Here is a 25314-nt window from a genome sequence, read left to right as displayed (position 1 = left end):
CTCCTGGCTCCAGGAAGTGACATTCTAGCATGGACCCAGGATGCACAGAAATACAGACACACAAAATACACATAAAACAAATACAAATTAACCTCAGAAAGGAAGGCATTGATACCTTGGGGGATCAGAAAACAGGAAAAGCTTGCACTCAGAGCTGCATCTTTCAGGGAATCAGTTTCTCAAAGAGGCTAAGGTTTAGTGATCTTCACTAAAGTGAGTACGGTGATGAAGGATAGAGCACTGTATAAAAGGAACAGCAAGTAAGGTCACTTTGGCTGGATAGCAGAGTTTATGAAGAGAAGTAAAGTATAAGAAGAGTACAATAGTAAGAAGGGGCCAGTATGTAAATAATTTTTAATGCCTAATTTTTTTTTATTTGATCCTAAAGGCAACAGGAAACTGTAGGAATTTATTAAGTAGGAGTTAACATGGTCAAACTGGATTTGGAGTTCCAAAAGAGAAGAAAATTCCAGAGAAAATTCCAAGAGAAGAAAAATTCCAAAAAACAAAGGATAGTCAACAACTGCCAGTGTTGCAGAGCTCAAGAGAACTGAGGAAAATATCACCTGATTTGAAAATTAGGGAATTACTAGTAGTTTTAGAAAGAGCAGTTTCAGTCAATTCATGTTTTTTTGGAAAAAGCTAGAATTCAATAAACATTTGCCAACCATCAATTTCTTTTTTTTTTTTTTTCCAAACATCAATTTCAAGATACTTTTTAGAGGAAAAGAACATTCAGTAATCCCTGTCCCAAAGAAGCTAACATTTTGATTGAGAAAGAGGGGGATGACTAACAAGCATACATAGTAATTTGAGGGGAAAGGCCGTTAATAACTTGGAAAGAAGAGCCATAGAGTCTGATGACAAGTTTTGATATCAAAACTGACATTTTAAGGAAGCTTAGGATTTTGAGGATTGAGGTAAGGAAGAAATACATTTAAGCCTGGGCGATCAGCCTGCACAAACATAGAGGAATGTAATATGAGTTCAGGGAAAAACTGGCACATCAGTTTCTCTAGAAATAAGATATACAAAGGGAAGGATTTTTTTTTTTTTAACATATCCATAAAGAAGATCAAATTAACCTCAAAATAAGAAAGAATGCACAGAGATGGCAAGAGAGAAAGAATGAAAATAATAGTGAGGAATCATGAGGTGGCCAATTCTGCCTTCATGGCCCAGTGAGTTAGAAGGCATAAAAGGAGAACCCCCCACTGGAGTGGGACCCCAAAATTCTTCTGGATAGACCCGAAGTTTCATGACTGTCAGAAGGTGAAGAGTTCTAGAATAAAGATTCATGACAAAATTAAAGAGAAAAGTGAAGTTTTTATGACATTGCTCTCTCCTAGCTAGCTCTCTTACTAGATTGTCTTGCTCCCCACTCTGCCCTGCAACCTTGAAGTCAGAGAAACAAGTTTCCATTCTGGATTCTAATTTTTTCTCTCTGCGCACACACACACACACACACACACACACACACACACACACACACTCTTTTCTTGATAAATTCAGTGGTTATCATTTATTCAATTATCATTTCTAGGCAAATGACTTCCAAGTTCACATTTATAAACCTCTCATCCTGAGTTCCAGTCCTAAATTTCCAACTGAATATGTATATTAAACATCTCAATATACTCAAAACAAAACTCAATATCCTCACCACTCCCAATTTCCTAATATTCATGTATCTGTCAAGGATATCACCATCCTTTTAATTACTCAAGTTTATAACCACAGAATCATCTGGGACGCCTCTGATCTAATCAGTTGTCAAGTCTTCTGGATTCTACCTCTATAACATCTCTGACTTGTCTTAGTAATCTCACAAGCATCACTCTACTTGAGGTTCTCATTATCTCTTGACTAGATTATAGCCTTCCTATATTTAACCTCAACAATTCAATCTATTCTCAACTTCATGCTAGGTGCTACCAAGACAATAATGTATTGTGATATTTCCAAAGCATATGCCTGATCTCATATGTCTTATCTCCTGGCTTTTAAAGGCTCCTTGACAAGTTAACTCCCATTTATCTTCATAGAGTGATCTTCCCTAAGCATTCTGACACAACCTAGTAGGCCTGCTTGCTGCTCCTCATGCATAAGGACTATCCCCCTTTTCCATTCCTTTACACAGGTTGTCTTCTTTGCCTGGAACATAATGTACTGAAATCCTTAGCTCCCTTTAGAGCTCTCCTTAAATCCCCTCCCAAATAAACTACACTTGATTTAGTAAATCCTACCCCCAGCTACTTTATGTGTATTTTGTTTAACTTAAGTGGGTATATATTGCTTCTCCCAGTAGAAGCTATGTTCCTGAAGGGAACACTTTCATTAAGCATCTAGTATCATTTATTGAAAATGAGTGCTTAAAAATAAAAAATGAGTACTTAGTAAATGCTTTCTGAATGAGTAACTGAAGGAGTGGGATGAGATAGTAGAGATGATAGTACAAAGAAAGGTGGGGAGAATGTTTTAATTTGTTTTGGTTTAAATCATTATCAATTTGTGTGTATCTGTATGTGTCTGTGTATCTGTACTACCCTCAACAAGCCTTCCTTTTCTACCAAAGATTAAAAAAAAAAAAAAAAGAAAAAGAAAAAAAAAAAGAAATGACTATGTTTGACAATATATGCAATGGTCTACCTCTATCTTATAATGAAGAGAAGCAAGTATATTACATTAATAATTACATAGTATTCTATTCATTTGTTCTTTTTCCTAAGTATATTGTTATAGCCATTGTGAATGTTGTAAATCTCTTCCAATATTTCTTATTCTTCAAATATTCTTTTACAAGAAATTCAGGTGACGTATTTCAAGATATGGGATGTGGAAATATTTAAAAAATATTTATTAAACACCCATTATGTGCCAGGTACAGTGTATATTCAAGTGTGAAACTAACTAAAAGATGCTAACTTTCCTTAAACCACACTACAAGTGAAATTCTTTGTTTAAAAACATCAACAAATTAAACTTATTATTTTAGGTAATACAAGGGGCACTGAACTATTATGTAAAACAATGGGAAACCAATTCTTACTACTAATAATAATTACTAGGATTTATATAGCACCTGTACTCCGTGAAAAGCATTATCCTAAGTGTTTTATATCCAGCATCCTTCAGGCACTTTTTAGATTGGTTTACCACCTTCAGAACTAATATGCTTATTATCCTTCTAATTCATTCTCCACAGAGCTGTCAAAGTGATATTCCCAAAGCATACAGGTCTGATGATATCACTCCCCTATAAATACTAACTATTCTGGCAAGAAAGCCTTTCAGAATCTGCTTCCTGCCCGGTGTTCTAATCTTGTTACACATTACTACTTTTACAGAACTCTACAGTATAGCCAAGCTCACTTCTCTCCTGTTTTTTGTTTTTTTTTTAATTTATTGTGCACAACATTCTTACTCCTGCCCTGACACTTATAGCATGCTCATCTCAGAATTCCTAGCTTTCTCCAAAGATTAGCTCAAACACCACCTCCTCCATGACACTTCCCAGGTTTCTCTAGCTAATCTGTTTTCCTTGTATGTACACATAGTCACACACACATAGTACACATATATGTACACATAGACCATGTTTTCCTTCAACTATAAGTGGGCTGAGAAGAGAGGTTTCCTTTTCTTTTTCAGCTCCAGAACCTAGAACAAAGCTACTTAGCTGGTCCTTAATAAATGCTTTTGGATGAATGCAAAATTCAATACTGATAAATACACTATTCTCATACAATATATAGCCAAAATTAATAATCTACTGTTACACAGAAACTATAGAATCAGGAACGAATTTTAAGGGGAAAAATATTTTGGAATTTTTTAATAAGTTAAGGGATTTGGTTGATGATCTAAGGCAGAGCATCTAATAATACAAAGAATTCAGCATTTTGTATTTCCTTTAAAAAGGAGACTTTTACCAATCCATGATTTAACTTCTTTCCTCTATAGTTTACAAGGAAAAAATTATTTTTTTTAATTTGTTACTAGAAAATTGTTAAATGATTTATCACAAATCCTGTCATTTCTCTGAAATAAACCCCCCCCCCCCCATACATAGCCTTTCCTATATTCTATATCCTCTTAGGTTTTGATATTTGTCATTATTATCCACTATGACCTTCCCACTACTTACCTCACTCCCTTTCCATTTATCCATCAGTCCTCAAGGTTCTACCTCTTGTAATCCTTAGCCTAGTTTCCCGAAGGCTGAATCACTGTGCTCTTTCAATAAGTACTCTGAGCTCCTAAATCTCTCTTTTAAAATTCTACAATCCTAAGTCCCACCTACAATTAGACTTTCTTTCCCACAGTTAATTATGTGGCTCCTCCCAAATCTGGAATATTGGGTTTACTATTTTCTTTTAGGTCTCTTTATCATGATTATAATTAGTCTTTCTATATAGCAGATATTTCTTCATTTCTTTCTTAGTCTTGATTCTCCCATGCAATCACCTAATCAAATAACTATTTCAAACCTAGCTGCTGCTATCTTAGTATTCCTGTTTTAGAATTTAAAAATGAGAACACTATTTTCACTCCTAAAAACACCAAATTCTTTCACTTTAAGTTTTAAGCATCAATTTATAACAAAAGGAAAAGTCCAAATATAAATAAAGAAGGGAGAGGAAATTAAACCAAGTGTTCTTTGATGAACTCCAAATTTCTACCACTTATGGTCTATATAAGATTTTAGAAGTTTCAAAATAAGAACAATAAACAAAGGTCAAAATTTTATAATTTTTTCCCCTAAATACAGAGGAAAAAAAATCTGAGAAGTCAAATTCTTTCATCTGGAGTTACAACAAACTGGCAACTAATAAAGAAAATATTTAGCTTCTTTTACTACTTTTAACAAAGTTAATTATTATGCGTGAACATGGAACCACTCTTTATCAAAAGATGAGATTTGGAAATTATTTCCATGCTCAAAGATGCCAAAGCAAATGGTCTAGATGCCTCATTTTGCCCAGCTTGAAAACCCCCAACTGCACTAAAATATGAAATTTTCAGGTTCATCAAATGTGACTTTTGGAGGATGGAATTTTAAAAACGATTACTTATAACTATGGCTTTATCTTTAAGGAAAGATTCTTATGTTCTTCAATTCAACATCTTTAGTATTGTGGAATTCTTTTTCTAAATTATAACTTCTTATTTTCAAAATATATACATGGATTATTTTCAACATTCACCCCTACAAAACCCTGTGTTTTAATTTTTTTTCCTCCTTTCCCTCGCCCCCTCCACTAATCGGCAAGTGATCAAATATGTTAGACGTGCAATTCCTCTAAACATATTTCCACAAATATCATGCTGCACAAGAAAAATCAGATCAAAAAGAAAAAAAAAGGAGAAAGAAAACAAAATAATACCGCAGAAATCTTAACAAAGATATAAAATATATTAAGAAAACCTCAAACTAATAAGTTCAATGATATTAACATTAGTGGCACTGCCTAACAGAAAGACTATCAGTACACCAGGAGTTAGAACTAATTTCAAATACTAGCTATATCACTCATTAGTTGTGAATGGACACCTTTTTATAAAATGAACATAATACTGTTTCCAACTGTCATCTCAAAAAATTATTATGAATAATATGATTTATAAAATTCATAGTGCTATTATACAAATATGAACTTTACTTAATACCATTAGATATATTTTCTTCTGTAACCCATCCTACTATCACTCTTTATTTTTTGTTTGATTAGGCTAACCCCCCCCAAATTCACTTTTTATACCACTCTAAGTAATATGGTACATAACCACCCCCCCATACATACATACACATTCATATTCTCTCTCTCTCTCTCTCTCTCTCACACACACACACACACACCCTTCCTTTTCTCCATTAAATAAGCCGTTTTCCTCCAAAACAAAGGTATAAATAATCCTAGACAAATGGTTTTTAAAGGTGGGGGAAGTAAAAGCTTAAGCAATTTAAAAATATTTCCTCAAACCTGGAGTTCAGTAAAATACTGACCTTGCTCAAACAAACAGTGGATTGTATTACGTATCTGTGTCTATGCCAGTATTCATTTAGTTCAGGATATTAACTTGGTTTCTTTTGGAGGCCCAAAAGGTTCAAACAGTCAATAAGATACTAATCCATACACTGGAACTGCACAGTTTACACGTTATCTTTTCCTGGCGGTACTTTACTGAAAGTATTATAGCTCTTCAACAATTTCTACTATGTTATTTGTTCTAAGTTATTGCTATCTTTCATTCACATGAATTCCAAAGTCTACCATTTACTTCCTTCAAAAATAGATGACAGGTTTATTTTAACATGATTTACTTGAAGGTTAAAGATTCTATTTTCCCTATTCTGCTATTATGACCATGGATTCTAATTTCTACAATTACATATAACAATGCTTTTTCAAAGACTACCTGCTTTCCTCTCATTATATATTCTAACTAGAGAGTTACTGGGCTATGAACACTAGATTCAACCCCCTGTACTTCTAGAAGACACAACTTTTGACTATAAGAAATTACAGAAAATAACTATTGCTTATTTCAAAGGACCTGTGAGTTCCTCCTGAAAAGTTCCACTTGATGAAATGAGCAGGACCAGGAGATCATTATATACTTCAACAACAATACTAGATGATGACCAGTCCTGATGGATCAGGCCATCCTCAGCAACGAGATCAACCAAATCATTTCTAATGGAGCAGTAATGAACTGAACTAGCTATGCCCAGAGAAAGAACTCTGGGAGATGACTAAAAACCATTGCATTGAATTCCCAGTCCCTATATTTATGCACACCTGCATCTTTGATTTCCTTCACAAGCTAATTGTACAATAATTCAGAGTCTGATTCTTTTTGTACAGCAAAATAATGTTTTGGTCATGTATACTTATTGTGTATCTAAGTTATATTTTAATATATTTAACATCTACTGGTCATCCTGCCATTTAGGGGAGGGGGGGGGGGGGGGGTAAGAGGAAAAATTGGAACAAGAGGTTTGGCAATTGTTAATGCTGTAAAGTTACCCATGTATATATCCTGTAAATTAAAGGCTATTAAATAAAAAAAAAAAATTAAAAAAAAAAAAAAAAGAAAAGTTCCACTTGAAGAAGCAGGACAGTGAAACAGGCTTATTCCTTTGTTCTTCCTCCAGCTCAGTTCCTGAATATACCAGTTCTAGCACTGACTACCCATGTTACTCTGAACAAGTCATTTAACTTCTCAGTGTTTCCACCCAAAACTCTTTTTTACTTTTAACCTACTAAGGACTTTCTATTATTATTGTTATTCCTTCTTGAAAAGGACAATGGTATCAGGGAGATGATGCCATGACATGTAAGTGAATTATGTGGGGAGAGCTGGACAAGGTCACCTGCCTCATTTTCTCCTCCAGAGCCATCTGGGCCCAGTGGCCAGATATAGATCCGATGGCCCTGGAAGCAATGGGAGACCCTGGCCTTGAAAAGGCCAAGTTAAGGACTTCAACAGGTCTCAGTTTGACTGAGACTGCACCCACTCTGTGATTAAGGCAAGGTGTTGTTTTCATTTTCAAAGAGAGGACCTGGTATCAGGATACTATGGATCCAGGCACTCTGTTAGATGCTATAGGTAAAGAACAAAAATATGAAGTAATCCTTGTTCTCAAGGTTACTGTATTCTACCAGGGAAACACAATATCTACACAGATATATATATACATAATGTGAGAAGGAGAACATTTAAAACTAGAGGAATCAAGAAAAGCTCCCTTTAGGAAGCAGAAGGTAAGGATTCTAAGAGGAAGGAGCCTAGATAAAGGAAGATATCAAGCTCCCATCTGAAAATTTTCAATGATAAAGAAATTCCTAAGCAATCTATCCTACTCTTGAATAGTGCTAATTGTTATAAAGTTTAATCTAATCTTGAGCTCAAATCTGTCTCTCTGGAACTTTCATTGCTCCTCATTCTGTCTTCTGGGTCAGAGCTGAATATCTACATGACAATCCTTCAGATACTTGGCTAGTCCCAAAGATACAGAACACTGGCTACCATCCATCAAGGCTGTAACATGTTTTCATCTCTCTTATCTTGTATGTCTTATTTCCTTCAAATCTCAAATCAAACATCAACATCTACACAAGGATTTTCATGATTCTCCCTTGTTCCAGCTACTAATGCTTCCCTCAACCCTTCAAAAATCAACAGCATTTATTTTACATATAGTTATATATTTATAGTTGTGTTCTTTCACTAAAACATAAGCCTTCTTTAGGGCAAGAACTACTTCAGTTTTGTCTTTATATCCCCAATGCCCCTACATACTGCCTGTCACACAACAGGTACTTAAATGCTTGTTGATAGTTTCCATTCCATTGTGAACATCCTTATCTTCAGACCAAAAATATATGCTTCATTCTAATTTCATTTCATTTTATCATGTTTTCACTAAAAAAGCTTTGAGGGTGACAATTCATTGATCTTTACTGATATTTCTGCTCTCTATTTTATAACTTTAATGTAAGACTAGAGTAATTGCAGAACTGTTGTTTCTTTCTTATATCCCACTCTCCCCCATCCCACCAGTTATCAAGTTCTACATTAAGTCTGAGTATGATATTGTATGGTTAAAATATCAATAGGATCCATGATTTCATCAATGTGGGTATTCCCTCCAACAACTGTTCTCACATCTCCTCTTAACACAGTATTATTAGATTCTTCATGAGTATTTTTACTTCCTAGCCAACTTTTGGAGAAAAGTAACAAGACCACATTTTAAATCAATTAGTAATTAAAGGTATAATAAGGTAAAGGAAACAGCAAAAATACAAAAACAAATTCAAATACTGAAGGTTATTTCCAAGCATTTTTAAATGCAGAGCTATAACCATATTACTAAAGCTAATGCCACATTATTTTACAGAGCACTCTAAAGTGTTGTTATGCTTGATATTTAATCACATCAGGGAAAATAATGACTGACAACCTTGCACAGGAAAATCTTCACTGGTATAAAAGGCAATACCAGAGAAATCTTAAGGCAAACCATTAAAGAGATTTTAAGAACATAACCACTTAAAGGTAATTTTAAACCGGCCAGATTATCCTGAATCTTGAAAATAATGTTGGTATTATATATAATACATCAAGGTAATCTATCATATCTGGTTGATATCACTTATTCAGATAAAATTATTTCACCTTTAATTATGAACATTTGTATTCTGAACAATAAAATCCATTCATTTCCTTAATTGTAGTTCAAGTACAAAAGTTGAATAATATCCTATCAACATTTTTACTGATAAATTTAAGCCTCAACTTTTCCACACTGTAACCTAACTACCTCTAAGTTTTTAATGATAATACATTAAAAATGCCTCCTTCCGGAATTTAATTCCCAAAAAGCATTTTTGTAGGTAAAATTCCCAATAAGCACTTTTTATAAGTAAAACCGGGCTAAAAAGGAAAAGTCCAAAATAACCACCAACACCAAAGCAATTCTCATAACCCAAAACATCACTCTCTTCTTTCAATGACTTATCTTTGGATGAAAATGCAATTATTTGAGATATTATATTGATTAAATACTGAAACTAGTTAATGCTCTAAGAAGGTCATTAAGTACTGTTACCGGAAGAGTGAAGAAAGCAGGATGCTTTGTTTCATCTTCATATTTGCCCTCAGTAGAGCTTCCAGTTTCTACTGATTTTGATGTGGTGTTTTTGCCAATACCCATTATTAAGAAAAATAAATGTTTGCAGAGCAGCTTGGTTCCAGAAGATAGAGCTGTAGGGTAACTATATGAGGAGTGTGATAGATTCAAACAGCAGCTCTTCCAAAGTCTGAATCACTAAGTCCTCAGAGAAGCATCTCGTTCCATTAGCACTACGTCTTAGGACCTAGAAGAGGAAGAAAAGAAGTCAAATATGCAGAAATATTCAGAAATATAAAGTTCAGTAGTTCAGAAAATAAAAACTGCATATTATATGTACTTAGAAGAGTGTCTAACTAATATTTGGAAATGTAATGGAAAAACTATGGGAAATATGGCATAGATAACTCAAAACAGCAAATAACTGAACAAGAATGTATTATACTTTGTCATAATCTCATCTTGATAATTACATTTGATGTAGCCTAATATTAAAATTACCCTGTAATAAAACTACATGAACACAGCAATATTCAGTTTGGAAAGGGGAATGCTATTCTGCCTAAAATCTTGTTTTTCCCAACTTCCTAGGCATTGAATTAACCTCAAAAATCATAGTAGGATTCTGTGGAAGATTTTAAATCCACTTATGATCTATCTTCAGGGTCTCCTTGTGAACCCATCAACACCTATTAATCCAATCTCTGATATCTCAATCCCTTCCCTCCCTCTTCTCTCTCCTCTTCCCCATTCCCCCCCCCTTTGTCTTTCCCTTTCTCCCTCCCTGTCTCTGTCTCTCTCTTTCCCTCTCTCCCTCCCTATCTGTCTCTCTCTTTCCCTCTCTCCCTCCTCCCTCCCTCTCTATCTTTCTTTCCCTTTCTCCCTCCCTCTCTGTCTCTCTCTCTTGGTGTGTGTCTGTCTCTGTCTTTTTTCTCTCTCTGTCTCTCATTGCCTAATTTAATTTCCCACTACCACTGTACTGTTCAGGCTCTTTCAACCTCTTTTATGGACTTATTGGGACAGCCTTCTCACTCACCTCCCCTGCCTACTATACCTCAGTATCTTATTTCATCCCAATCCAGTCTACATATTCTTCTTGCTAGATTGTTCTCTGGATATGATTATATCAATAATCTCCATTATTTCACCATTCAAAAACAAAGACTAAATTCCTTAGTTTCATATTCGGAGACAGAGATATCCTAGAATAGCATAAACTTAAATCTATCAGAAAGCTCTCCACAACATAGTTCAACTTCAACCTTCCTTCTAACCTGATCTCACATATTCTATTTTCCAGTGAAAATGGACATTCATGAAACACTTTCTATGCTTTTTCTACCTTCACAACACTTTTGCTCAGGTTGTTCCAAAACAAGAGAAATGGTCAACTACATTGTTTCTGCCAGCAGAACTTCAGTTATTCTTCAATGTTTAGCTCAAGTGTTAACACCTCTATTGAGTCTCCCCTTATAGAAGTGATTTTAGCTTAAATCCAGGCAATTGGCAGACTGTGTGACTCCAAGCAAATCATGTAACCTCTGTCTGCCTCAGTTTCCTCAACTATAAAAGGGGGATAACAGCAACCACCTTAAAAGAATTACAGTGAGAATCAAACAAGTTTATATTTGTAAAACATTTAGCACAATTTTTGATTTCCTTCACAAGCTAATTGTACAATATTTCAGCATCTGATTCTTTTTGTACAGCAAAATAACGGTTTGGTCATGTATACTTATTGTGTATCTAATTTATATTTTAATATATTTAACGTCTACTGGTCATCCTGCCATCTGGGGGAGGGGGTATAGGGTAAGAGGTGAAAAATTGGAACAAGAGGTTTGGCAATTAATGCTGTAAAGTTACCCATGCATATAATCTGTAAATAAAAGGCTATTAAATAAAAAAAAATTAAATTAAATTAAATTAAAAATTAAAAAAAGAAATAAAAAAGAAAAAAGGAAAAAAAATTTTAGCACAATTAATAAGCACTATATAAATGTTTATGCTCTCTCCTTTGTATGGTGTGAGGGGCCTGAGACCTGGAATGAATAGCTCATAACCTGAATGACAATAATTGCAAATTAGAAAGAACCAGAAACTGGAAGTGACCCATTCATAGTTTACAAAGTGTAAAGGAGTATTTACACTTCAAGTTCTTTTTGAAGATAAGGACAAGTTCTTAAGATTAGCCATTAGGTGGTTAAAGGCCTAGTACTAGTCTTTAAAAAATGGGCTAGTCAATTCCTCAAACACCTTAAACAAAGTCAAGGAAAATGATGAATGACGTCTATAATGCACAAAGACAATAACTTGTGAAGGAAGAACTAAGCTTGATGGAGAATCATTTGTGGCCTTTTTCCTTTTGCTACTTCCAGGATCAGCTGCATGACCCAGTGATAGAGCATCAGCCCAGGAGTCAGGAGAACCTGAGTTCAAATTTGGCCTCAGGCACTTAACACTTACTAGCTATGTGACCCGGAGCAAGTCACTTAACCCCAATTACCAGCAAAACAAACAAACAAAACCCCAAACCTTTTGCTTCCTCCAGAGTGTAGTGATTAAGAAGAGATTATTCTCCTCTCAACTTCTCTTAACAAAAGCATGTTTTAGTAGTGCCAACTGGCCCAGAAAGAGATGGTATACCCAAAAGAGAATAGGCCCAAAGAGTTTGGCTGAACAAGTTGTCCAACAAAAACCATGACCAGAGGGTGCAAGACAAGAACACAGTGAGAACAAAAAAGACATCAAGGACACCAGAATACAACACTGAAGGGAAGCGTTGCCTTGAGTTTTTATGTTTCTTACTGTACTATTGTTGTGTATACTCATCTCTCATGCTAAGTGAGTAGAGGCAATACTTGCTATTACTATTCAAACTATCATTTTCATCAAAGCAATGTTCTACCAAAAAATAAAATAAGTGGTTATGTGGCAACAAGAACAGAAAACTCAAGATAGTCTATTTCCTGTTCCGAAAAGGCAAAAAAAGTTTCCAACACATTAGATTTATAATTAGAGGTGATTCTCTGAGAAGGAATGGAAAGAGGCATAGACAAAAAAGCATCTATATCTTTGGAGGGAATTCCACATTGACGAAATCAATTTTCAATTGAATATTTTGAGTATAAAAAAAAATCATGACAATTACCTATGTAAAAAAATAAAATAGGTTGACTCAGAAGGAATAGTACGTGTACACACACACACACACACACACACACACACACACACACACACACTTCAAGTAAAAACTCAATACCAGTTGGTTATTTCTTTGTAGGGAAGATTCTTGCTCCAGTAGCAGTTGAAGCAAAAGGCCTATTAAGGTCCTTTGAAATTCTGAAATCCTGTCATTTTGGGATTTAATGTAGTATTTACAATTTACAAGAACCTGAATTAGAATGGTGTCAGTGTCAGAGAAGAGAAGGGAGAATAGTTTAGAGATGTAGAGATAAAATTGACAGGCCTCGGCCAAAATTCCTCACAACCATCCTATAATAATGTAATCATTCTCATTTTACAAATGAGAATACCAGACTTCACCTTGCCCAACGTCATTTAATTAATTCAATTAAGTAAATGTTTCAGTTTCTACACAACAGACATCATACTAAATTATTAGGGATTCAAAGACAAATCTACAACGTCTCTACCTTCATAGAGTATAATACTCTATTCAGATTGGGGGAGGGAATGTTAAGTTGAGAAAAATATATGTTCTATATACAGATTTATTTAATAATGCAAGGTAGGAAGTAAAGGAGATCAAAATAAAGTGCTCTAGGAAAATTTTAAAGCAATTTCTGTCTTTAAATATCTGAAAGGTTGTTATATGGAAGTTAAGATAACATATGCATTGAGCATAGCTGCAGAATGTAGAAAAAGACCAATGGAAAGAAATTAAATTAAAGGGAAGGAAAGAACATCACTTCTATGTTTAAGAATTATGAAATTCTCTTATCTGATAATAAGCTTTTGGTGTTTACCTCTCCCCTCCAACTTCCTTTAACCCTGTTCTTCACCTACACTATGACCTCTAATTCCTTGACCCCTTCTCTCCCAGGTCATCTCCCCTGCACTAGCCCTCTTCTCTTCTTCACTCCATCTTAACTTACTTCTTGGTAAACCAATTCAAAGTCTCCTTTATGCACCAATTACTCCCAGTTAAGCTTCAGTCTTGTATTACTCACACCATTCATTTTACTCTTACACGGGATTCTGAATTAAAATGAAGAAAAGTATGCAACTGTTCTGACTGGGTCCCCTACAAATTTATGTTACACAACCTCAACTGGGCCCTTAGGCAATTCTACTTTGCATTAAATTTGATAAAACTCACTATCCCATTCTGCACAGTGCTTCTTCCAAAACTTTGCATTCCTTTTCAAATATTCCATGACCTTCCCCCCTCCCTCCTTTCTGCTTAGAACTTTGCCTCATATTTTACAGGAAAAAAAAATTGACACCACTCAGTGTAAATTCCCTCTTCTCTCTCTCCTGTTATCTCCTATCATCATGTGCCTTCTGCCACAATCTCCTTCATTCCTGTCTCACATGAAAAAACAGCTTTATTCTTTACCAAAGTTAATCCTCTATTTGTTCAAGGGGTCCCATCTCCCCCCCAACTCCCCTTCCTAACACCAACAATAGGCTGTTCCCTCTCTGTCATCCTCACTATTTCACTGACTGTCAATTCTCCCTCTCTACTGGATCAGTTCCTCCCACCTACAAACATGCCCATGTCAGCCCTATCCTGAAAAAAACTTCCCTTGATCCATTCATCCCAATATCATCCTACATCTTTTCTGCCTTTTGTAGCAAACTTCAAAAAAATGCCATCTATAATAGGTCCCTGCAAAAGTTGTTTTCTCTCTCTTGTCTTAATACCTTATACTCTGGATCGTGAAATAAATATTCATATTTATCATTCCACTAAATCTACAATATTTACCATTCCACCAAAACTCCTACCTCCAAAGTTGCTAATGACCTCTTAGTCACCAAATCCAAAGGCTTTTTCTCAACCTTCTTTTTGACCTTTCAGTAGTCTTGGCCCCTCACTATGGCTTATGCCCATACTATCACTTGGATGTAAAATGCGTCCCCTTTAACCTTTGAGGGGCCCCTGAAATTGTGTCCCCTTTAATCTGTGGGGGAAGAGTGATTCAGGGTCTCAAACTCTCCTCTAAAAGGGGGCATACTCTTCTGTCCATAAGAGCAACACCCAGATAAGTAATCTCATTCAATTTTGAACTGAATTGAACTGAAAATCAATCTCTTAGATTCATCCAGAGATTAAGCCCCCCCACTGGAGGCCAAGAATCAAATCAGTCCCAATATATCTAGCACTATATGCCCAGACTTCTTTGCAGAAGTCCTAATGAGATTTCGCCACTGATGAAAATATTTTCTTCTCAGTGTTAACCTACCTTTGCTAATTCCTAATCAGGAGCTATTTGCCCTTTTGGAATCAGCCCATTGATAAAAATATTTTCTCAGTGTAAGTCCACCTTCGCAAAACTATTCTGGCAGGATTCTTTGCCCACTAAGAAAGCTGTCTCCTTAGTGTAAATAAATCCCCTTTTACCACAGACTTCGGGTTTTCAAATTCTTTCACAAGGGATCTGCGACATCAACCAGAGGGGATGTCTTACCCTCAATTCTCGATGAACTTCACACACACACACACACACACACACACACACTTACATACCCTGCCCTTCTTAAGCACACTATGTCCAATCTTTGGCTAAGGCCTGTCAATTTTACCTCTGCATCTCTCAAATACACTCCTCTTTCTCCTGACACTGACATCATTCTAAATGCAAGCTTTCAACACCTCCTTTCTGGATTATTCCAATAGTCTCCTAATGAGTCAGCCTGCCTCAAGTCTCCACACCAATCTATTCTCCATCCAGACATTATAAAGTGATTTTCCTAAAATACAGGTTTTATTGCGTTAATCCTACTACTTAATAAACTGCCAAAGTTTTCAATAAACTGCAATAAGTTGCTCTTATTGCGTCTTAGAGCAAATGAAAAACGCTGTTTGACAATCAAAGCCTTTTACAATTTAACCTCTCCTGCCTTTCTGATTTTCTTTTTCTCCAGTTCCAGATGTCTGAGAGGTTTTAGAAAGTCAGATGTGCTGCTTCACTCTTAGCGGGGTTGTACACTAGGGCTCATCCATAGAATCATAATTTAGAGCTGGAAAGGATTTCTGAAGTCACTTATTTCAACTACCTTCACTTTACAGGAGGAAAATGAGCTTCAAGCATGCTAAGTCACTGGTGCCATGTTACACAGGTAGCATCAGAGGTGAAGGCCAGGCCCTAATTCCAGGGCCAGCACTCTTTCCCTATCACACTATAATGCCAAAACATTTGGAATCATACAAGAAAAGTTCTGGAATTGTTTTCCCCTTTTGATAGATTCCCCTCTTGGGCACATATGGAAAGAAAGTTAAGACAGAGACAAAAAACTTCATATACATCACAATAACAATTCGAAAATAGACACCTACCAATTAAGGAATAGTTGAGAAAAACAAGAGATGAAAAAAGATTATGTGGAACCATGAAAACAAATGTTTATCACTATTTTGTTACAATATTTTATAATCCCTAAGCTCAGCACAGAGTAGGTGCTTTAAAAAATACTTATTTGACAATATTCTGAGTTTAATGAGTTTAATAATACAAATGGAACAAAATTCAGATCAAATGAAATTTTATTTTTTCTACAAGACTGATATTAGAACATGTTTCCTTACTCTCAAGTATGACAGACTAAGAATGTAAGTAGGATGAAGCAGATCACAAATAGCTGAGATTAAAGGATCAGAGAGGTGAGGGAAATACATAGCAGGGTTGAGGGGCAAGACTCCATTATCACACATGAAGTGTTTCACAAAATAGGAGCTTCATTTCTCCAGAATTAAGATGCTCAAAAAGGAAGCATTTGGAACTAGGCCTGGTTCTCTTTTTATCTTATACATAATTTTAAATTCAACCAAAAATAGCTTATTAGGACTACATGATACCTAAAAGCCATGGCTGATGGATTAGTCCCTGGTCCCTGAAGATATAATTTTTTCCCCTTTCACCAAAAGAAAAAAAAAAAAAAAAAAAAAAAAAAAAAAAAAATCACAAAAAAAATTCCCAGGTGCCTTCTACTGGATTCTAGCTGCCAACACTTTCTGTTTAGTGGGTTCTTCAAATTCCAGGTCATCAATGAAGAGGATGCAAGCTCCATTCCTTCCCTTTTGTCTTGCCTGCCCCCCCCCCCCCTCCAAGCAGCATCCTGACCTATCAAATTCTCAAAACAATATTTTATAAAGGTGGAATTTTTAAAAATCATATGAAGAAATAAAGGTCAAAAGTCTCAAGGGTAAAGAGGGGGAAAAAGTGGGAAAGAAAGGGATTTTTTAAAAGTACCAATCTCAAAATAGTGCTACAAAACACTAACCATTAAAATTATTTGGTCCTGGTAAAAAGGGGGAAAGAAATCAGTGCTAAGTATAACTCAAAGACTCTAGTTATTGGCAATAGGGCTCACATGTAAAAACTTCTGGAAAAACTGAAAAACTGTGATAAAATCAGGATTAAGACAAACTTCTCCACATAACCAAAATACATTCCAAAAGAATACATGACATAGATATAAACGGTTATATCATAAACAAATCAGAAGATCATGGAAAAAATTACCTATAAGACTTGATGGATGGGAGAAAAGTTCATGACTAAAGAAGAAAAAAAGAAGATCTAAAGGGGATCACATAATTTGAAATGGATAATTTCGTAATATAAAATTTAAGTTTTTGCACAAATCTAATGTAGTAAATATTAGAAAAAAACACAATTTAACAGGGGATAAAAATCTTTGCAACAAATTTGCCATATAAAGAGTTCATTTCATAAGAGTAGGAACCATCAAAGTCAAAGGAGAAGCAATTTTTAAAACTGCTTAAAAGAAATGCAAACCATCAACAACTATATGAAAAAGTGCTCTAAATCACTAATAATTAAAGAAATTAAAGAAAGTAACTTTGAGGTTACACATAATACCCATCAGAATAACAAGGATTACAAAAAAGAAAAATGACAGATGTTGGTGGGACTGTACGAAGTACAATAATGCACTGTTGATAGAACTGTGAACTGGTCTAGCCCTTCTGAAAAACAATTTGGAACTGTGCCCAAAAAGTTACCAAACTGAGCATTTGACTCAGCAATGTCATTACTCTGGAGGGAAAAAAAATCAGAGAAAAAAGAAAAGGAGCCATAGGAACAAAACATTAACAATATCAGTTCTTTTGGGGGTAGCCAAAATTTTTACCAAATAGTATCCTATTGGGGAGTAACCAACTAAGTTCTAATATATGAATTTAATGGAATTCAATCATTTAATGAAACATAATTATTGTTCTCCCAGAAATTATGAAATTAGTAGTTTCAGAGGAAAGTGGGAAGACCATTATGAACCTGATATGAAGTGAAATGAACAGAACTATGATAATAATTTATACAATAACATCATCATAGAGATAAACTCTAAAACACTTTAAAATTCTGATCAGCATAATGGTAAACACTAAGTTCAAAAGAATGAAGATGAAATATACCATTTAACCCACCTCCTGACAGAAAAGTGATAAACTTAAAATGCAAAAAGTATCAGGCATTTTGGGGACCATAGTTAATGTGGGAATTTGTTCTGCTGGACTATGGAGAACATCTATATACTCTAAGGCTTTCATTTTTCAGGGTTTTTTATTTTTTGGGTCCAATTTGAGTGAAAGAAGAGACATGGACAACAGAGAGAGGGACAAGTTTTTTTTTTAATCTCTTTTTCATCGAAAATAAATATTTAGTGTAACCTATATCCAATTGCTTGCTCTCTTGGGGATGGGGAAAGTAAGGGAGAGAGAAAAATTTGGAATTCAAAATCTTATAAAAATGAAAAACAAAATACTATCAAGAAAAAAAAGAAAAAATATTTAAATAAAAACCACAAAAAATATCAATAAAATTTATTTTTAAAAGCCAAAAAAGAAGACTTCTGTGAACTAATGGCTTTAAAATACACTGAAATAAAAATCTCTTTCCTAAAACACAACAAAAACTATTGATTCCTAAACACAATTAAGAATCAGAAGGGAGCAGCAGGGTTCCTAATTCAATTATTTCCAGCAAGTACTTACTAAAACACTTACTGTTTGACAGATACTATTGGCTAAAACCCACTTTATATAAATAAGAATCCTCACTTTGACTACTTCATTTTGATAGTTTTTAGAAATCTAGCAATCTTTCAGATACACCAAAATATTTATACCAATAGTTTTTAAGAAAAATAAAATCCAGAAACAAAGTGGGTACAAATCAATCTGAGAATGGTTAAACAAAGAGACATAAACATAATGCAGTATTAAACAATAACCATAAAAACCACAGAGAAACAAAAGTGCAGAAGATATGAGAAAGAACCAGCAAAAATTAAACCTAATACTGTGATAGTACAATAACAAAGTTTGGCCCTAAAGAAGAGTTATAAAAATGGCCTTTCCTCCCTAGTGAGGAGCTTTGCTAAACTTTTTTTAATCCTCTTTTTTAATTCTTTGCTAAATCAAGGGAAGCCAAAAAAAGGATATCCTAGGAAATTAAGATATCAAAGTATACCCTTTGGCCCAGCAATGCCACTACTGGTTCTGTATCCCAAGGAAATCATGAAGGAAGGAAAAGGGCCCACATGTGCAAAAATGTTTGAAGCAGCTCTTTTTGTAGTAACAAAGAATTGGAAAATGAGTAGATGCCCATCAATTGGGGAATGGCTGAATAAGCTGTGGTATATGAAGTAATGGAATATTATTGTTCCATAAAAATGATGAACTAGCTGATTTTAGAAAGGTCTGGAACAAACTGATGCCCAGTGAAACAAGCAGAACCAGGAATACATTGTACACAATAAAAGCAAGAATGTGATGATCAACTATGAAAGACTTGGTTTTTCTAAACGGTTCAGTGATCCAACGCAATCTCAATAGACTTTAGATAGAAAATGCCATTTACATCCAGAAAAAGAACTAAGATCCTGAATGTAAATCAACACATGCTATGTTCACTTCTTTCTTCCTTTTTTTTTCTCTCCTATGGTTTTTCCTTTTTGTGATTTTTCTCTCTCAACATAATTCATTAAACAATATATATATATATATAGAGAGAGAGAGAGAGAGTAAGTTTTAAAAAGCAAATAAAGTCAAAACAAAAATTAAATGAACTTTAAAAAAAATGGTAGCTATATCATGAAGATAAAAAAGAAACTAAAATAAATACCACAAATGAACCTTTCGAAATATTAACAGATGTCACAATTATCTAGAAAATCACACACTCATTTATGTACACATGCATTTTTGATTTCCTTCACAAGCTAATTGTATAATAATTCAGAGTCTGATTCTTTTTGTACAGCAAAATAATGTTTTGGTCATGTATACTTATTGTGTATCTAAGTTATATTTTAAAACAAGAGGTTTGGCAATTGTTAATGCTGTAAAGTTACCCATGTATATATCCTGTAAATAAAAGGCTATTAAATAAAAAAAAAAAAAATCACACACTCATCTAAAAAAAATTAGTGTATAAAAAATAAGTGTAATAAGGTTTCAAATATTAAGCCAATTAAATAATTTCTATTCTTCTATGAAAATAAAAACCAAGAAAATACTGTTTTTTTTATAAAGAAACATCACTCACAATGAAACACATTACATATCTGGGAATTAACTCCAGACTTGAATATTATTTTTATAAAGATAACTATACTTGGGCAAGAAACTGGAAACTGAGCAGATGCCCATTGGTTGGAGAATAGCTGAATAAACTGTGGTATATGAATGTTATAGAACATTATTGTTCTCTACTGGTCATCCTGCCATCTGGGGGAGAGGGTGGGGGGTAAGAGGTGAAAAATTGGAACAAGAGGTTTGGCAATTGTTAATGCTGTAAAGTTACCCATGCATATAACCTGTAAATAAAAGGCTATTAAATAAAAAAAATTAAATTAAATTAAAAAAAAGAACATTATTGTTCTATAAGAAATGATTAGCAGGATGATTTCAGAGAAGCCTGGAGAGACTTACAAGAACTGATGCTAAGTGAAATGAGCAGAACCAGGAGATCATTATACATGGCAACAACAAGATTATACGATGATCAATTCTGATGGACATGTCTCTTTTCAACAATGAGATGATTGAGGCCAGTTTCAATGACCTTGTGATGAAGAAAGCCATCTACACCCAGAGAGAAGACTGTGGGAACTGAGTGGGGAACACAGCATAACATTCTCATTCTTTTTGTTGTTGTCTGCTTGCATTTTGTTTTCTTTCTCATTTTTTGTTCCTTTTTGATCTAATTTTTCTTGTGTAGTAAGATAATTGTATAAATATGTATACATATATTGGATTTAACATATATTTTAACATGTTTAACATATATTGGATTACTTGCCATCTAGGGGAGGGAGAGGAGGGGAAGGAAGGAAAAATCTGAAACACAAGGATATGCAAGGGTGAATGTTGAAAAATTATCCATGCATACGTTTTGAAAATAAAAAGCTTTAATAAAAAAAAATTTCAAAAATAAAGATAACTATACAATACAATAAAATAATTGGTGAGGCAGTGAATACTAAAGGATTTATGAATCCAGAAAAATAATAATGTTCCATAAATTAATTCACTAGTTTAATACAACATCTAATGCAAAAAGCGATTTTTAAAAATAAAACTGCAACAAATTCTGCATGAATAAAAGTAGAAGAATTCATGGCAAAAGTATTTCATAGCAGGAAATACAATGAGCTCCTGTCTTCCCAAAATCCTTCCCAAAATGGAGAAACCTAAGAAAAAGTCACAGTGAATCATTTTTCTAACCTTTATTTTCCTATGGAGATAGAGATAGTCTCTGAATGCTAAGTTATACAGCCCAAAGCATTCCAGTGCAGGGAAAGGCTGAACCCCTAGAGCAGGAAGAGGTCATGGACTCATTTCAAGTATCTTGTATATAGTGAGTGAATAAGCATCAACTGACACCTTTGTTGTCCTCTTCCCAGGCCCAGGTCTCATATTCAGGCAGAATGAGGAAAGAACCTGTTCAGAGGTGAGATGGCTATCCAGGAGTGAGAAGGAATAATGGGGGCTAGAACCTATGTAATGAGCAAAGAAAACATTCAGAAGCAAGCAGTACAAGTGAAGTTCAGATTCCAGGAGCAGAGGCTTGTCTGAAGCCTATAAAGGAATCACCTAAGCAAGAGACCAAAGTCAAGGTTACATTTCTGCCATACACAACTCACAGAAATTTCCAGCTGGCTAACAATGCCCGAGTACAGCAGCAGTTTACTCTTGCTCAAATATAAACTCAGGTCAAGAAGTTACAGACTTAGGGCATGGGAGTGAAGGATAAGGAGTAGCAAGGCAGGGTTCAGGCTTTGGCTTGGAAAAGACTACTTTGGAAGAAGGAACACTGTAAGCTTGCAGGTCTACATCTGTCCCTGAAAACCTGGGATAAAAACAATACTTCTTATCCCCAAGAAAGCAACAACAGAATCAACCCAGATTTTCCTTCCAGAATTGTACAGAGCCTGGTCCTAATATAACTAGGAGTCTAGAAGAAAAAGCAAGCCAAAAAACAACAACAACAACAAAAAAAAAAAAAAACACAACAATCCTACTATAAAAAGTTAACATGGTAACAGATACTTAAGCATGAACCCAGAAAAAGAGAATGACTCAAAACTCTATAAGCAAAGCATTGAAGAAATACACAGCTTGGGAATAAATTCATCTAGAACTATTGGAAAAGATGAAGAGTTTTCTAAAAGAGTGAGAAGATAGTACTAGAGGGGGAAAAAAAACTGAAAAAGCAGCAAGAGCTATGGAAGAAAACACCAGAAAGAGAATTTAGCTTTAGGTGAGAGGTAAATAACCTTGCCCAAGCAATGAACTCCCTGAAAACTAGAATCAAAGTAAGGAGGAGAGGAATAAACATTTATTTAATTCCTACTATGCACTAGGCACATAAGTGCTGAGTGCCTCACAATAAGGCTGGAAGATAGATGGGCTTATTATTATCATCCCGATTTTACAGTGGGTATTTTATAGAAAGGACCAAAAAGTAACCAAAGATTCCATGATTATAGTAATAATAATAGCTATCATTTACATAATGCCCAAGGTTTACAAAGTGCTTTATAAATTTACCTCATTTTATAAACTTGACCACAAGCCTGGGAGGTAGGTACTACTAAAAGATGAGGAAACTGGGCCAGAAGCTTGCCCAGGCCTAAATCAAATTTAGGTCTTCCTGATTCCAAATCTAGTCTTCTCGCCACAGTATCATCTAACTGCTCTGAGAAAAGAAATAATAAAAATAAAGTCAAAAGACTGAAAAAGATTTTTTTAAAATGTAAGGAACCTCATAACCAAAGCAGACCTGGAAAACACAGAAAGAAATAATTTAAGAATCAAAGGACTAGTCCTCAAAACCCTAACCCTCTAAAAAAGGTAAAACACACTATATTTCAAGAAATCTTAAAAGAAAACTGCCCATATATCTCTTAGAACCAGTAGACAAAGTAGAAATAGATTTACTGGTCATTTCCTGAAAGAAACTCCAACATGAAAACTTTCTGGCATATTACAGCCAAAATTCAAAGATTACAGGTCAAAGAGGAAAAAATACTAAAAGGAGTCATTAACAAAGAATTCAAGTATTGAGGAGTCACAGTAAGGATCACACATGACTTAGTAGTCATCACTATAAAAGAATGGAGAGTTCAGAATTATAGTCTAGAAGGCAAATATATAGGCTTTCCCCTAACAGTTACTTACCCAGCCAAACTGCATATAATCCTTATATTGACTTTAATTAAATATAAAACTTTCAAGCATTCTCAATGAAAGAAGCAAAGTTGAATAGAAATTTTGAAGTTTAAGCTCAGGAATTACAAGAAACACAGAAAGATAAGCATAAATAAACAATGATAAAGAACTAAACAAGAATATGTTATAACATGTGGAGCTGAAGAAAAAATGAAAAATATACTTCATCATTTGACAATTAATACTACTCTATAATCCATCTTTCCCCCATTTTGTCAAAATCTTATCTCTGAGTCTAGTGCTTTTGATAACCTTTTCCAGTTGGAATTAAGGAATGTTTATAAAAACATGATCACTTATACCCCCTATTCCCCCATCTGATTAAAGTGAGATACCAACACGTCCCTTCTGTTTACCCAGTAAATAGTGTGGTCTAGGCCTTCCCAAGGGAATATTCTCTATGGTGGTCTCATCAAGCAATTGCATTCCCCAATTGCCAAGAGAAGGGAGTGATGGGCCTCACCTGAAACCCCACTATTCCAAGCTAAAGACTAATCCTATCATTTCCGTATTACTCCAGTCCCCCAAAGAGGAAATAATGAGGAGGAGCTAAGGTAATTCTGAACCCATCTCCTCATTTACAAAGTCTACATATCACTTTTGCCAAAAGCAGTCTAAAGGATATATTGTTAGACCAAGCAGAAGACACACTTGTCTGTCCTTACTCAGGGTCTCTGATCACTTACAGGGACCAGGTGAACCATTGATAGCCTAACTTAACTAATCAAGCTCAGGTCCTTGGCTTTTTGGCTGAAATGACCAGCATGACCATTTTATTAAGAGTTTGCATGTTGCTATTAATATGTTATATTGCCAGAAAATTGTCTCAGTCTACCTTTATAACAATTTTACTCACCACAAAACCCAATCACCATCATTGGTTAGAGATGATAAACTTCTATTATGTCTTAATAATCTTAAAAGAAGGAAGGAAAGAAGGGAGAAAAGGAATACTTTGAGGAGGTTAAAGAAAATCACCTCACATACATAATCAGTGACAGCTGACACTAGAACTTCGGTCTCATTGAAATGATCCAAGGCAGGAACACTACACACACACAAATGAATATAGAAACACATTTCATTCAACAAGGAAATAGGAAAGAGGAGAAGGGAAAATTAAGAGGGAAGGTAATATTAAGGTAAGAATTAAGTCTTAAGGAAAATAAACCATAGCTAAGGATGTACAAACATTTATAATTTCTTGTGATGGCAAAGAATTGGAACCTGGGGTGATGCCCAACAATTGGGGAAGGGCTGAATGGGTTGTAGTCTAAAGATTTGATAAAGTGCTACTGTGCTATTTAAAAAATGATCAAATGTTAGTTTCAAAAATACTTAGCAAGATTTGCTTGAATTAATATGGACCAAATTTAAGATGAACAGGACAATTTTTAGTGACAACTATATCACAGGGAAATACAGCTTTGAAGGTCTTAGAAACTGATTCATGTAATAACCAACCATGATTTCTGAGAAATTAATGATAAAACATGTAATCTACTTCCTGATAGAGATGAGACTCAGAATGCAGAAATATATATATATATAAAGTTTAAAGTCTTTCTTTCCTTCAGTATGTCCTTAACTCACCTGGATATATAAAATTTAATAAATATATATGTGAGTATAAACACATATACCTAAATTTATTTCACTTTTAGACATGGCTAATGTGGATATTTGTTTTGCTTATTATCCGTTTATGTATACAAACACATAT

General features: G+C 34.6%; 1 protein-coding gene across 5 annotated transcripts in view; it reads right to left on the bottom strand.

The window, feature by feature from the left end:
* SLC23A2 (solute carrier family 23 member 2) overlaps positions 1–25314 on the bottom strand; it is a 108819-nt gene that overhangs the window by 43874 nt on the left and 39631 nt on the right. For 4 of the 5 annotated variants that reach the window (XM_031950628.1, XM_031950630.1, XM_031950629.1 and 1 more), the window contains one exon: positions 9620–9887. In XM_031950628.1, the coding sequence (XP_031806488.1) occupies positions 9620–9724 (105 nt within the window). In that variant the 5' untranslated portion in view covers positions 9725–9887. Of the gene's footprint in view, positions 1–4147; positions 4689–9619; positions 9888–25314 lie in introns of those variants that run through there. The other variant, XM_031950631.1, reaches the window with a different exon arrangement.

This window comes from Sarcophilus harrisii, chromosome 2 (genome assembly GCF_902635505.1).
Source record: "Sarcophilus harrisii chromosome 2, mSarHar1.11, whole genome shotgun sequence".
Taxonomy (NCBI): domain Eukaryota; kingdom Metazoa; phylum Chordata; class Mammalia; order Dasyuromorphia; family Dasyuridae; genus Sarcophilus; species Sarcophilus harrisii.
This window is presented reverse-complemented; position numbering and strand designations above follow the sequence as displayed.